This window comes from Heptranchias perlo, chromosome 31 (genome assembly GCF_035084215.1).
Source record: "Heptranchias perlo isolate sHepPer1 chromosome 31, sHepPer1.hap1, whole genome shotgun sequence".
Lineage (NCBI taxonomy): Eukaryota > Metazoa > Chordata > Chondrichthyes > Hexanchiformes > Hexanchidae > Heptranchias > Heptranchias perlo.
Genome location: NC_090355.1, coordinates 28112219 through 28127212, shown reverse-complemented (window position 1 = coordinate 28127212; position 14994 = coordinate 28112219). Strand labels below are relative to the sequence as shown.

The following is a 14994-nucleotide window of genomic DNA, read 5'->3' as shown; positions in this document are numbered from 1 at the left end:
TGAGTCACAAAAAGTTAGTATGCAGGTACAGCAAGTGATTAGGAAGGCAAATGGAATGTTGTCATTTATTGCAAGGGAAATGGAATATAAAAGTAGAGATGTTTTGCTACAGTTGTATAGGGCATTGGTGAGACCATGGGCCCGATATTACCATGGCGGCGGGGGGGGCGATTGGGCGCGTGGGTAACGCACCTGGTGAAATCAGTCTGCCCCGCACGCAATCGCAGGCTGATTGGATCCACTTACCTCTTGTTCCGGGTTCCCCGCTGCTGAGCTGCGCGGCAGGCGGACTGCGCTTGCGCAGTAAGGTCTGTCAGCTGGAGGAGCTCTATTTAAAGGGGCAGTCCTCCACTGACTAATGCTGCAAGAAATAGGAAAAATTACAGCATGGAGCAGCCCAGGGGGAAGGCTGCTCCCAATTTTAATGATGCCTCACTCCAGGTATCATTGGATGGGAGGGGGAGGACAGAGATCTTCCCCCCGGCGGGCGGGAGGAAGCGGCCTGCCTCTGCCACCAAGAAGGCCTGGCTCGAGGTGGCAGAGGAGGTCACCTGCACCACCAACATATCGCCCACCTGCACACAGTGCAGGAGGCGCTGCAATGACCTAAGTAGGTCAGCTAAAGTGAGTACACTTACTCATTCCCCTACACTCCGTCTGCCACATCTCCGCCCCCACCCCACATCTCCTTCTGCACTGCCAACACTACTCTATCACATCACTCCTCACACCCACTCAAACCTCATCCTCATCTTACCTGCACTTATTCACCTCACCAGTACTCATCCCGCCACTACCACTCAACCCAATCCTCATACAATCTCATGGCTCTATCGCATACTCACCCTCTCATGCATTTCTTTCACAGTCAGCCTCACTCAACCTGCCACTACCTGTGCTGCAGCCACAGGACATGCATCACATATGTGCAGTAGGCAGCGTAAGGCAAACGTGTCGTGAGCATGAAGGGGATGCACAAGGGTGTTTGAGGGCTTGTCATGGTTTTTACTTCTATTTAATTTCTGAGCAACTCACATTACATATTATATTGGCACTACTACTGTCACGTCTTTGCGAATCTTGTCTGGTTTGTGCAATAATGCCCTTTCCTGAGAATCACAATGAAGACCCACACCTGATGCCATCCATTGTGTCACTGCAGAGTGGGTGTAGGTGTATTTGAAGGGCTCTTTTGTGCAGACGACTGAGAGACGTTAGCGATGTCCCCGGTGGCACCCTGGAAGGATGCGGAGGAGAAGTTGTTGAGGGCAGTGGTGACTTTGACAGCGACAGGTAAGAAGATGGTGCTCGGGCCAGCCAGGAGCATCTCGGCATGAAGGAGGCTGCAGATGTCCACGACTACATGTCGAGTGACTCTGAGCTTCCGTGTGCACTGCTGCTCAGAGAGGTCCAGGAAGCTGAGCCTCGGTCTGTGGACCCTGTGGCGAGGGTAGTGCCCTCTGCGACGCATCTCTCTCTGCAGTTGCCCTCCTTCCTGCTGTGCAGGTGGATGTGTCACAGCACTGTGTTGTGGAGCTCCATGTGTCAGAGGTAGACGGTGTGGCCGGCAAGGCTGGTGATGCTGTTCGCCATCCAAGGAGGTCATGACTGCAGCTACGGCGGCCCCCATTTGCAAGATTTACATCTGAGGGGGTCCGCAAGGTAGGTACATGTGTCTGGACACCGGGGTAAGTGTGCAAGTTAGTGAATTTTATTGTTAGGAGGAGGGTGGTGGAGGCCAAACTTTGTCCAAAGTGACAGAGTGGCCTCCTGCAATGAGTGAGGGTCTCCCTCCCCACCTGTCAAATGGAACTTTGCAGCTGCTACAGGCTGATGGCTGCAACACGTCCATTTGAACTGGGAGTGTTTCCCCCAGTACGGGAAACAGTCCCAGTTATTTGTAAAATCCCAACCCTCCTAAAATATCTCATTAATCAGGTTTGTAAACGACCTGAAATACCAAAATAAATACCTTTAGTGGCACCCCGCCGGCTTTAATTGCTGGCGGGAGTCCCACATGCTGAGGCTGCGCACGCATGTCAGCGCGCCAGTGGGAAACCCGGAAGTGAGCGGGTTGGAGCCGGGCTCCCGACCTGCCCCAGGAATCCCCGATTTTCGTAGCCCCCCCCCCCCCCCTGCCAGGAACGCACCCGATCGCGGGTGCTAAAATAGAGCCCCACATCTAGAATAATGTGTGCAGTTTTGGTCTCATTTAAGAAAGGACATAATTTCTTTGGAGGTGGTTCAGAGAAGGTTCACTCGACTGATTGAGGAAAGGTTGGACAAGTTGGGCCTCTGTATATGCTTGAATTGTTAAGGTTGAGAGGTGATCTTACTAAAATATATAAGATCCTGAAGGGACCAGAAGGGGTAGATGCTGAGAGGATGTTTTCCCTTGTGGGAGAGACTAGAACTTGGGGCCAGTTTAAAAATAAGGGCTCCCTCATTTAAGAGGGAGATGAGGAGAATTTTTTTTCTCTGAGGGTCGTGAGTCTGTGGAACTCCCTTCCCCAGAGAACGGTGGAGGCAGGGTCATTGAATATTTTTAAGGCTGAGTTAGATAGATTCCTGATTAACAAGGGAGTCAAAGGTTATAGTGGGTAGATGGGAAAGTAGGGTTGAGGTCACAATCACATCAGCCATGATCTTATCAAATGGCAGAGCAAGCTTGAGGGGCCGAATGGACTACTCCTAATTCGTATGTTCGTATGCTGACATATAGCTTTTTGTAGTTGCAGCCATCATAAGTTAAGAATGGAACAGGAGCAAAGAAGTAATGTAAAGGAAATGAATAGCACTTTGTTGCCAAGAAAATACTATGCTGCCTAATTCCTTCCCCTTTACTCACCATTTTCTTTTCCATATTTTTGTTCACCCGATAGAAGCATAAATGATAGTGGTGACTGATTTTAAGCTCTTGTGTTGGTTAATTCTATTCTAAAAGCAGTCAGTGAAGAGCAAAGAAATTGAAAGATGCTTGCATTTTACTCTAGTTTTCACTGACTTGTAGCAAAAACAGGGATCTGAAGAAAATAAAATCTCATATTCACAGACTAACAAGGTCCTTTTACATTATAAAAGTGCAACTGACAGCGCACATGCCATTCTCAAACTGTTGGTTGCATGAAGATATACAAAAGCAATTAGTAATCTTGTTCAGGCAGTAATGGAGACTGAACTTTTGTGGGTCTTGAGCTGTCACCACATTCACTTCTGTCCCACTGTCTGATGGAGAACAGTGGCAAATGGAAACGTAATAATCGGACAGCACGTAAATGTGTCTGGTGAATGTACTGAACTGGTATCAGCATGTTGTTAAAATTAGATAAATTTGATAGTTGGAGAGCTTCTTTTGAAACCAGCAAAATAACAAAACAATCATCTAATGATAGTTAAAATTTCAAATTCTTAAAGTCTCTGACACAGAAAATGGTGCAACAGTTAAGTGTCAAATACTGGTTTAGGGGTTAACAGTCCAGGCAGCATCCATTTGTAGGAAGGAAACAGAAAATGTTTACTCAGGAAGTTCGTGTCTCAGGAAGGAACTCATGATATAGGAACCCATGGTTGAGAAAACTGATCACAGAACTGCTATGGTGGGAATAACACGCATTCTGTTATATCACATGGAGGGAGAACCAACATGATGCGATTAATTTGCTTTATATTAACTTCTATGTTACAACTTCATCCATACTGAAAAAAAGAACAATAGTATTGTAGCACCTGTAAAATTCTTACAATTTGTATAGCTATGGACAGGAGAGTAAAGGGAGCTGATATTCGATGAGGTTAAAAGAAAGACCGAGAGAAATAGTGATTCTGTGTGTTGAGATAGTCCATTAACCATTTGTTTACCTCAGCTCACACTATTTCCATCTGCAGAGATCTTAAAAGCTTACATTCAGGCTGATGTACACTCTGCAAGTTACACAAAATAGAGATCAAGAGTTATTTGGAGAGGTTCTGGAGAAAAGGGAAATTAACATGTATATATTTTTGACACTTGTGATTTTAAGCTTTTCTCTTGTGCTCAACATCAAAGACCACTCCTGAAATTGAGCCCTTGCACTCTATGAACCAGAGTGTGACTTTATTTGCATAATATCTGGTAATGTAGCATTGCCCAGGGGACAATCTGGACCAGAGTCTGTAACACAGTTTATATGTAAGGTGTTGCTTCAGCACCTATGTGCCACCTCTATCAGCTGAAGTACAACTTTATAATAGATAGTAGATTCAAATCAATTCATGCCTGATTCTAAGTACTTTTCCAACAATAACTTGCGTTTATATAGCACCTTCAACATAGAAAAAACGCCCCAAGACACTTCACAGAGGCACACGGAAAAAATAAATATTGATCCAACAAAGGAAATATTAGGAGTGGTGACCAAAAGCTTTGTCAACGAGGTGAGTTTTAAGAAAAGTCTACATTGATTGACTTCAGGACAAAGTAAACAGTTGCTCGCCACAGAATCTACAGGAGACCCTCTTTCCCTGTAACCAGTCTTGACTCTTTAAAGGGTTACAAGGGCTACATTCCAAACATGGTTAAGTGTAGATTCTGTTTGCAGTAAACACATAAAAGTGGCCTAAGCACAGTGAATTTCTCCAAGTATGTTATACATATGAGGGAGATTCTAAGAAGAATCGCAGTCACCGATTATGTTGGATTATGAATTAAAACCTATAAATGTCTGCTTGATACAGTCAAAGTGTTGCACTATGCTAATTTAAAGAGTAGCCAGCCCCTTCTGTGCCATTTGGTTTTTGTGCAATTGAGGAAGATTACCTATAATTTAAATGCACAATTAAGCTGGAAAATTGACACAAGATTGTATTCTAAAGTCTTTTTAATCAGGCCTTCCTAATTATCAGCCTTGGTGAATCCCAGCAAGTTTACTTTTGCATTGTGTAACAGGAGACAGTATCATTGTTTGGTTCACTCAGATTCACTGAGTTATAATCAGGTTAGAATTAGTTTCACATAGGCCAAACCAGGTAGGAGTTGGAAGCCCCCTTCCTGAAAGATATTAGTGAACCAGTGGAGTTTTTACGACAGTCCAGCAGGTTTCATGATCACTTTTCTGTTGCTAGCTATTGAAATCATTTTCACAGCTTGCCATGGTGGGACTTGAACTCATGATCTATAAGTTGCACATCTAGTACTATAAATACTACACAACCATATCTGATTATAAAAGCAGCTTCAGTAGCAGGAGGGTGTGTCCTCCAGAGCTGATTATTCATACTGACGTCAAGACAATTTGGAGTGAAAAGTCAATAGAGCTGTATTTTTAAAATGGTACGGCCATTGTGGGGCTTATCAAGGGAGCTACTCCTTTTAATAGATCATTCAGCTAGGCCTGCAACCATGTATGATTTCCCGCAGAGCCCAGCACTGCAAGTGCAATGTGCTGCTTGTTATGCACCGCATAACTGGAGAAACTGATGATGTAGAATTTTCCATCTCATGATAAATAATTGCATCATCGATAAGGGAGATGTGGCTCCTTAATTCTAAACATAAATTGCATGATTTATCTTACCATTGGCCATTTTTAATTTATGCAATTTCCTCCGGCAAACTATGGACGGCTAGGTTACTATCACCCACTCTCAAAATTCCGTGGCCATTTGTACCTTATTTTATAATTTCAAAAAGTATTTAAGTCAACAAAAAAATTGGGATAGTTTAGTGTTTGTAGCTATGATTGTTTTAGATACAGGCTTTTTGGAATAAAGTACACTCACCATGGATTCCCACAGTGCTTGTGAATTTGTCCATTGGAGTAGCTGAGCCTTACAGACAAGAAAGGTTCCAGGTTTGATCCCCACTCTACACTAAACTGATCTCAGTAGTGGCACTATCATTTACTTCGACACCCCTGGGATAGTGAGGGGAGAAATAGCCTAGGTTACTGCTTCTGATCACTCTCCAGCAACCCATGGTGGAAATGTGTGTGTGTCTGTGAGCAGTGGGTGAGGAGAGGATTGGGCTTAGCTATGATACTCCCCACAGTTGAATACTCCCCAAAATTCAGCATCAAGGCTCATATCGAGCTACCAATCAACAATCGCTCAACTCCTACTTTGTGATTGTATCTGTTTCTAACCTTGAATCTTGTAAGGGGTTTTTACTGTTTCTCGGGCTTATTATAGGTCAGCCAGTTATGTTTTTCCTGAGCTGCCCTGCCCGCTGTGCGGTTGCGAATCGCTTTCCCCTTCCTGATTCTGAGCTGAGGACTTATCGGGCGGTAACAAGGTCAGACGAACAGACCAGTGGATTGGTACAAGGAAAACCAATGTTTATTAATAAGAAAACTAAAACTACAAGGTAAACAGTATTATACAGAAGATAAAAGAAATCGCTATGGATGCAATACAGTCTTACACTTAACGGGGTGGAAGAAACGGACACATCGAGGGAAAATTCTAAAATCACAATTTTAGCAATACCCCTTTAACTCCCACCCTGACACCTAGCGAGGTTGTCTTGTGGCGGCCAGAAAATTAATGCTCACCGGTGAAACAGATGAAAAAGGCCTGGCCCCTGTGCCCTGCTGCTGCCATCAACATGTGGTTGCGAGGTTTACTGGATGGCCTTCCTTCTTAGTTGCTAGCAGGCAGACAGGACACCGGGCCAAGAGGCGAAGAGAAGAGAGAGAGAGATTCTGGGAAGCCCCAGTTATATCCTCCTGGTATCAGGTTTTTTTTTTCGTGCCTCATCAGCTTGCTCCATTGTTCGATTTGAGCACGAAAACGTAAAACAAAGGACCCCAATCTCTGGCCCATTTACATAATCGCCGGTATCTGTACTGATGAGTTCCATAACTGCTTTCCATTGTTCCTGAATGTTCCTTGATGGTTCACCTTAGGTGGGATTACTTCTGATAGCTTGCCTCAGGGTGTGAATGCAACTGCTTGTCTCCCTGCATTGTTCAAAAAAAAATCCCTGTCTGCCCTTGTGGAAAGGTGTCCAGTTTCAAATGCTGCAGGCCTTTGGCCATGTGTCTGACTGCAGCCATTTTGAGAGGCCCTGGCTTGTTTAGAACACAGTCACACCAGGGTTATTTTTTTAATAACTCCAATAAATCTTGGGGGGGAGGAACATGTGAAATTTTGCGAATCCCTTCAATCTTAAACAAGCTTTTTCTTCTGACCATATAAAACAAACATTAGAGTTTTTTAAAAAATCTGCGCGTGTGTCAATACACAGGGTATGTGTGCAGAAAGAACTTTCATTTGCATACAACTGGTGCATCTGCAGTTTAAAAATATTGTAACCCTCAATTAATATGGGCAGAAGAGAAGGCAAGTTTGACAGAAGTTGTTAAAACCTGCTGAAATTCTGAAATATAAAACAGAAAAAGTTGAAAATGCACAACAATATCAAAACCTCTGACCAAAATGTTAATCTACCATTCTCTTTCAAATGTTGACTGACCAGCTATGCATTTTTAGCATTTTGTGTTTTCATCAAAAAAGAGGGAAATCATTTTTGTTTTCTCTGCACTAGGCTAATAATAAGATGGCTTTGTCAGAAGGAGGTGGTTTCTCTGAATGCTTAGATCTTGCATTTTAGCAGCAGGTCTCAGTATAAATAAGGTGTTTTATTGAACAGGATCTCCTGTGGTTTGTTTGGACACAGTTGTTACCATTTCTCACTATAATCAAACGCCAAAATTAAACAAACCAAAAAACCTATGCCTTTCTTTTTCTTAGACTCTTTATCTTTACAGAAGTTAAAGATGTGTATAAGGACACAAAAATAAAATCTGATAAAATGCCATGAAGTGATATTCAATTTTAACTTAAGCGACCAGTTTATCAAAACCTGAAGCCAAATGCGAAACAAACAAAATAAAACGACTCAGCGAGACAATTCAACTCCAAACTATTATCAAATCCTTGCACGTTTAAGCTCTTATAAATAACAAATCAAGTTTTGTTTTTGTACGTGTTGGCCATTCTGTAGATGATGAAGGGAATTAAATAAATTCTTGAAGGGAAAAAAATTACAGGGCTATGGGGAAAGAGCAGGGGAGTGGGACTAATTGGATAACTCTTTCACAGAGCCAGCACAGGCACAGTTGACCGAATGGCCATCTCCTGTGCTGCACCGACTATGATATCTTTATTGATTAATATTCACATAATAAAAAAATTGCCTACTTCTCTTGGTGGTTCAGTGAGCAGCTAAGCTTTGCAACAATCCCTGTTCTGTGTTGAGTTATCAATCTTAGCTGGGATGGCAACAGGATCACTACAATTGGCCTCAGCACACCCTTGGATTAGGGAAAAACAAAATCAGCCAGCGAACCCCTGCTGGAAATGTGTGTCTGGATGTCTAATTAAGGACAGGATCAGTCTTGGCTGTGATACTTCCTGCAGTCAAATTATTTGCCAACAGCTACTGTTCAAGCTCCCCACACACATAATGGCCACATAAGAATAGTACCAGAAAAGAACTGGCATCTGTGGAAAAGTAGCCCAACAATAGGTGAACTGCTTCAGCTGTGGGGCACAGAAAATTGGTGGATAAAAACTGGCAAATTTACTAGAACCTGATAAGTTTTTTTTTAAAATTCAATAGCTAGCTTTTTCACTGCCAAGAACTTTCAAGATTGTTTTTATGATTTAGTTTCTAATGACATAACTTGTAATGGAATATTACTGCCAAATTAGCCACTTGGAATCTCAGCTCATAACTCCCTTAACCCTTTGAGGACTGAGTATGTCATCTGGATTATAGAACTATACATACTTTCAACACAGATTAGATATCAAGTCGACACTTCGTATTACTGTGAATTATAGTATTAATTATTGTAACATGTAAAAGCTGCACTCCAGAGACGTCAGCACATAATCTAGGCTGACACTTTAGTACAGTACTGAGGAAGTGCTGCACTTTCAGAAGTGTGGTCTTTCTGATGAGATGTGAAAGATGTCTGCTCTCTCGGGTAGACATAAAAGACCTCGCGTCATTTTTTGATGAAAAGCAGGGGAAATCTCCGTCTGTCCTGGCCAACATTTATCCCTCATCCAACATCACTAAAACAGATTATCAGGTCATTCATCTCATTGCTGTTTGTGGGACCTTGCTGTGCACATATTGCTGTAAAGCGCTTAAGGACATTCTGAGATCGTGAAAGGCGCTATCTAAATACTAGTTCTTTCTATTATCGTGGATAATTTCTGAAGATAACCTTTTGACATATGTCATAGATATGCATATATAATTGAAACAATATTAGGAAGTGATACAGCAAGTGAAGTAGAAGCATTGTAATGAAATAAACACAAATGTTCATGTCTCAAAAGCAAGTATAGCTCCATGTCTAGATGTTATGGGATTATGCATGTAAAATGTAGTAATTAATGTTAAGACTACAGGAATTAAAAAGTACAATTGCAATAAGCCATGGGGACCAGAAGTTCCCAGTCTATGCCAAGTTAGTTGGCCATAGTCAATTGGGGTGCCACAAAACACCCCTGGTCTAAGGGGGGAAGAAATCAGCTGGAAATCCCATTCCTGATCGCTATTCACTGACCATAGCTGGAAAGTGTGCATGTCTGGTGGAGACAAGATTAGATTTGGTTTTGCTGCCCTATAGTACCATCAAATAGACATGTGCTGTCTTGGCTCACAGATAAAGAATAGCCATTTGGAAAGATGCCGGAGAGCTGCTGCCACCCATGCGTTATACGCCAGCAACCATCAGACGGGGAAAACTGGCAACGTTTAAAGAAGGGACAAAATTGCAAAAGAACAATTTGTGCAGTGAGCAAAGGATGCTGCACATTATAATGGAAGTTCACACTGGAGTGATGTTCCATGACCTTGCGTTAGAGTCAGGAGATGAGACCCAGTAGCTTTACCACAAAATAGCCCTACAACAATTATATGATGGGCTATATTTAAAGGCTTGGCTATTTATCACATTGTTCGTCAATGTTCAATTGTCATGTCTGCGGCAAGTTCTAATCTTACCATCAGTAACTTTTAAGATTCAAACATTTAAAAATAAAGGCTGACCGTACTACTCTTACACTGTTATTACACATCCAGCATCACTTCAAGAAGACTGTTTTAAAATTTTCACTTTCAAATATTTAAGACAATGAACAGTAACAATTCACGAAGTACAAGTTATGTGTAGCAGACAGTAATAAAGAAGAAAGACTTGCATTTATATAGTGCCTGTCACAGTCTCAAATCATCCCAAATCGCTTTACAGTCAATGAAGTACTTTTTGAAGTATCATAGTAGGTCCAGCACAGGAGGAGGCCGTTTGGCCCATCGTGCCCGTGCCGGCTCTTTGAAAGAGCTATCCAATTAGTACCATTCCCCTACTCTTTCTCCATAGCCCTGTAAATTTTTTCCCTTCAAGTATTGTCTAATTCCCTTTTGAAAGTTACTATTGAATCTGCTTGCACCCTACCTTGCAGGCAGTACATTCTAGATAATTACAACTCGCTGCGTAAAAGAATGTTTCCTCATACCAGTGTAGTCACTGTTGCAATGTAGGATGTTGTAATGAAAGTGATGTGAATCCTGCTGTCTCAAAATGGTGTGGTCTGGCCCAAAAATAACAGCAATATCAAAACCAAATTTTCAGCATAGAAACCTAGCCACAACTCACTTAAAGAAAACAAAAGCCAAGGGGGTAATATTCCTCTCCCCGATATGCATGTGAACTAGATGCCTACCAGCTCTGCTGGTGACCTAAAAGTAGGCAGTAGTCATAGGACTGGTAAACCTATTATGAACCAGATTGAGGGGCTAAATAATCATTTCTGACTAGGCTATCTTTCAAAGCACATGAATCCAGGTGCTGTACTTCTCCAGAAAGAAACTGTATGCTACAAGATGGTAAAACCAAAATCAGTCCTACATTTAGTGTAGTTGCCAATCTTGCCACCTTGTTGATCTGTTAATGGTAAATCAGTTGCCGAATCTTTGGCCCCGATATTCATGGGGAGGGTGCGGGTGAAGCCGAAAAAGGCTGAAGAACCCGGCAACGCCAGGGATACGGAAATCCTGCCGATCTTAACAGCAAGACCTCATTAACATCTTGTAGCATCGTCTCCAGCGTGGCAGCCGGTAATTGGGGGATGGGGGTTGGGGAGAGGCCTGTGAGGGGTGGCAAGAGGCCTGTAATCAGGAGGGCTGGGGAGAGGCTGGTGTTCGGGGCTGGGGTGGAGAAAGCCGAAGGCTTCCTTGAGGGGCCCGGGGGAGCCTCCTGGTTTCAGAAGGAGTGCTTACCTTCGGTAGTCGGCAGCTCCCGCCTTCGTTTCACTGCCGAGTTTCCCGACCCCTGGGAAACCCGTGCAGCATGAGTTGACTTCAAATCGGGCTCCCAATTGCACTGTAGGAGCCCGATTTAAATATGTTAATAAACACCCTGCTTCTCCACGGCGGGACACTCTGACGCCCCGATATCCGCTACCGTAAAAATGAGGGATTGCACAATGAGTTGGGGTTCCGTTCCGCGCATTTCACTTTGTAACCCAACCCCCTCCCACCCGTCATGCAGGGTTTAATACTGAGGCCCCTGTGTCCGATACAAGCCCAAAAGATATGGGCCATGGTGGCCACACAGGGTCCCGTAGAAGAGGGTGGCTATTAAATTTGATATTTTTGATGTAAGATGTTCAGGTCGGCATTGTTTAAGGGTTCACGAGGAATACCCTGAGTAATTGTAAAATATATGACTTTCCTCCTCCCATAGAGACAAATTACACTTCAATTCAATTCCCAGCCTTCAGTTCTTAGAACAGTAAATATTCCTTCTAAAATGCTTGATTTATAAACAATAGTCCGTAAGGGTGTCAGAAGTAGAGAAGTGTACAGCTTGGACATGAGTAGACTTGTCACATGTTCACAAATATTTGAATGTTTTTCTTTTAACTTTCATTTTGCAAAGTTATATTATGCTCAGGTGTTATTGGATGAATATCTGAAGTCAAACAATTTGGGCATTTTTTACTGCAGTGCATTTTCAACCATTCTGGCCTAGAAGTGCTCCAGTTTTCAATGATGTAAAGTACCACTGCATGGCATTAAATAAATCTTTGAGGTTGTTTGCAAGTGTCTGACCTTTTTTGCCTTGACCATGCTGAAATTGTATCTGGAGTTGTTGAGAAATTTGCTTTCTTTCTGAGATTCCTCTAGCCAGGAGAGGTGGGCCAGTTACCTGCTTCCAGACTTCAGAGTGTTGCTCTGTAAAAAGCCATCTAAATGTGTATGCTAGTTGACATTCCCCTTGATTTAATTTTTCTTGTAGGAGAATTGCTACTCCTCTGCTTAATGCATCTTCATGACAGGCTCGTTGAGATCAAGAACTCACCTACTCTTTTACAATAGAATATATTTCAGACTTGTATGCTACAATCATTGGAGGTTTACAGATATTTTTCATGTGAAAACTGAGAAGTGAAAGAAGATTCATTAGTAATAAAAAAACAAGCTTTAATCCCATCAACACTTTTAGAACATCAGAAAATGTATGTTGTTCAAAAATGAAAAAGAAATATCTATTGAAAGTATCTATGCTATGGAATTGTTGCCATTATTTAAAAATATTTTTAAAATGATCTTTCACATTTGATCTTCTCCTGAAAGGAGGATGTGACTTAGAATCACACACACAGCTGAAAGAGAGCATTTGCCCATTGATCTTGTGCCACTGCTAGCTTGGACCCAGAACATTTTTTTCGGAGAAACATTAATGTTTGGTGTTTTCTCTTTCAGCATTTCCAAGAAGGCCGAAGGGCACAGCAACATATAGAAAGTTGTTGGAAACAACTTGAGGCGGTAAGTCTGATCCACATTTTGCATTTAGTGTATACGGCTGTCTGATGACTAAGCAGTATAACTCTCCTGATTGTTATTGGGGATTAACTTGTTCATTTATGTTAAGCCAGTATCTTGGTAGTTAGATTTAAATCTTAATTGCTTTTGAAAGGAATCGAAGCTTCAGTGATAGTGATCATCTCTTTCATTAAAATCTTACTAATTATTTAACCATTATATATGATGGTTCTCATTCCTCAGTTCAGAGCATTTATTTGGGCTGCCTGGGTTGCCATAATGTCTTTTTATTCCTGCTAAACATTGTGGGCAAATGATTTTGCTACAGACTTTCAGTTCCTACATAAAAGTCAGTTTCCGTATAACGTCCTCATTTTTGTAATGGAATTTCTGTCTAATATATTGAATTTTATACAGGAACTGAGAATCCTCCATTATGTAATTTTGCCCATAATTTTTAGTGGGGGTAGGGGGAGAAGTGTCATGACAAAGGAGGTAACCTAAAGCAACACTATTACAACAGCTTCCCTCTCTGGGCTGAGTGAGGAATATCCTGAAGGCTGTATATCAGAACAGGGTTTTTTTTTTGCTACAGTATGATTGGGTGGATTTTTTTGGTGGAATGTGATTGGAAAGAAAGATTGGTGAATGACAAAGATAGCAAATAACCAATTAGAAAGGAGAAGAACACAGACTGAAATAATGAAAAAGAAAATACAGTTAACCGGTGATGAGAGGGAAGAAAATTAACAGACCTGTTGGTCACAATGTAGATGACTGATTATTCCTTCCCCCCTCTCCCAATTTAGCTGTTAATACAATGCGTTATATGCAAAGCAGAAAAATCTTTTGTTCTCCAATTTGTCAATGGTTAGCAAGTGTTTAAAAAGTATACATCTATTGAAAGCTGGCAGAGCTATATTTGACTTGGATTACTCCTTTTAATTCTAAGTTCTGTTCTCTAATAGAGCAAAAGGAGGTTTGAGAGAGATTGTAAAGAAGCAGGGCGAGCTGATCAACATTTTGAGAAAATGGATGCTGACTTGAATGTAACAAAGGCTGATGTGGAGAAGGTATGTTGGGTAGCTAATAAACAGTTCAAGGTTGATGTCATACGACCAGTAACTTATCTTGCAGTTAAGAGATTGTTTCTAACAGACAAACGTTCGTGAATAAGTAGTAAGTGAATAATGAGTACTTAATTTGATCTTTTTGGTTGAACAAATTGGCACAGCCGCAGGTATTACTGAGGTATATGAACACTTGAGCTTTATACTTAAAGAACAAAGACCCTAATTACTGTTCTCTTAATAAAACACATTTCTATAGAAATGGATATAGGCAAATTTGGGCTTTTGCGAGAGTCTAGAATTTACTGGAATAAAATTCAGTCTAAAGGTATCAAATTATAAGGGAGGAATTGCTAAGTAGTAGATATGGTAACAGTCCAGGATTAGAGACATAGCACAGAACATGCCACAGTACAAAGGAAGCAATTGGTCTTTGTTCTGTACAGAAAGAACTGCACACTGCCCTAATTACAGGTTTAAAACACTTGAAAATTGCTTAATAGATCTTTGGACTACGTATTTGCAAATGCTTATTTCATTTGGCTGCATTGTAAGATGTCAGTCAGTGAAGCAGACATTCTGTGAGTATTGGCCAGAAAGTTACAGGCTGACAAGAACAAAGAGTCTCCATACTTGGCCAAAGTGATATGGTTGTACAATGTACTTTCTAAATGGTAAAAAGTTAAAAACAGTGGATGTCCAAAGGGACTTAAGGGTTCAGGTACATAGATCATTGAAGTGTCATGAACAGGTGCAGAAAATAATCAAGAAGGCTAATGGAATGCTATCTAGAGGACTGGAGTACAAGGGGGCAGAAGTTATGCTGCAGCTATACAAAACCCTGGTTAGACCGCACCTGGAGTACTGTGAGCAGTTCTGGGCACCGCACCTTCGGAAGAACATATTGGCCTTGGAGGGAGTGCAGCGTAGGTTTACTAGAATGATACTCGGACTTCAAGGGTTAAGTTATGAGGAGAGATTACACAAATTGGGGTTGTATTCTCTAGAGTTTCGAAGGTTAAGGGGTGATCTGATCAAAGTTTATAAGATATTAAGGGGAACAGATAGGGTGGATAGAGAGAAACTATTTCCGCTGGTTGG

At 41.7% G+C, this 14994-nt stretch overlaps 1 protein-coding gene across 13 annotated transcripts in view; it reads left to right on the top strand.

The window, feature by feature from the left end:
* The window catches only part of fnbp1b (formin binding protein 1b), a 269577-nt gene that overhangs the window by 142201 nt on the left and 112382 nt on the right, over window positions 1–14994 (top strand). For all 13 annotated transcript variants that reach the window (XR_010958142.1, XM_067969826.1, XM_067969829.1 and 10 more), the window contains exons 5-6: window positions 12764–12826; window positions 13792–13896. Coding sequence is in view for 12 of the 13 variants with exons in the window: in XM_067969826.1 (XP_067825927.1) it covers window positions 12764–12826; window positions 13792–13896 (168 nt within the window). In the remaining variant the exon portion in view is untranslated. The remainder of the gene's footprint in view (window positions 1–12763; window positions 12827–13791; window positions 13897–14994) is intronic.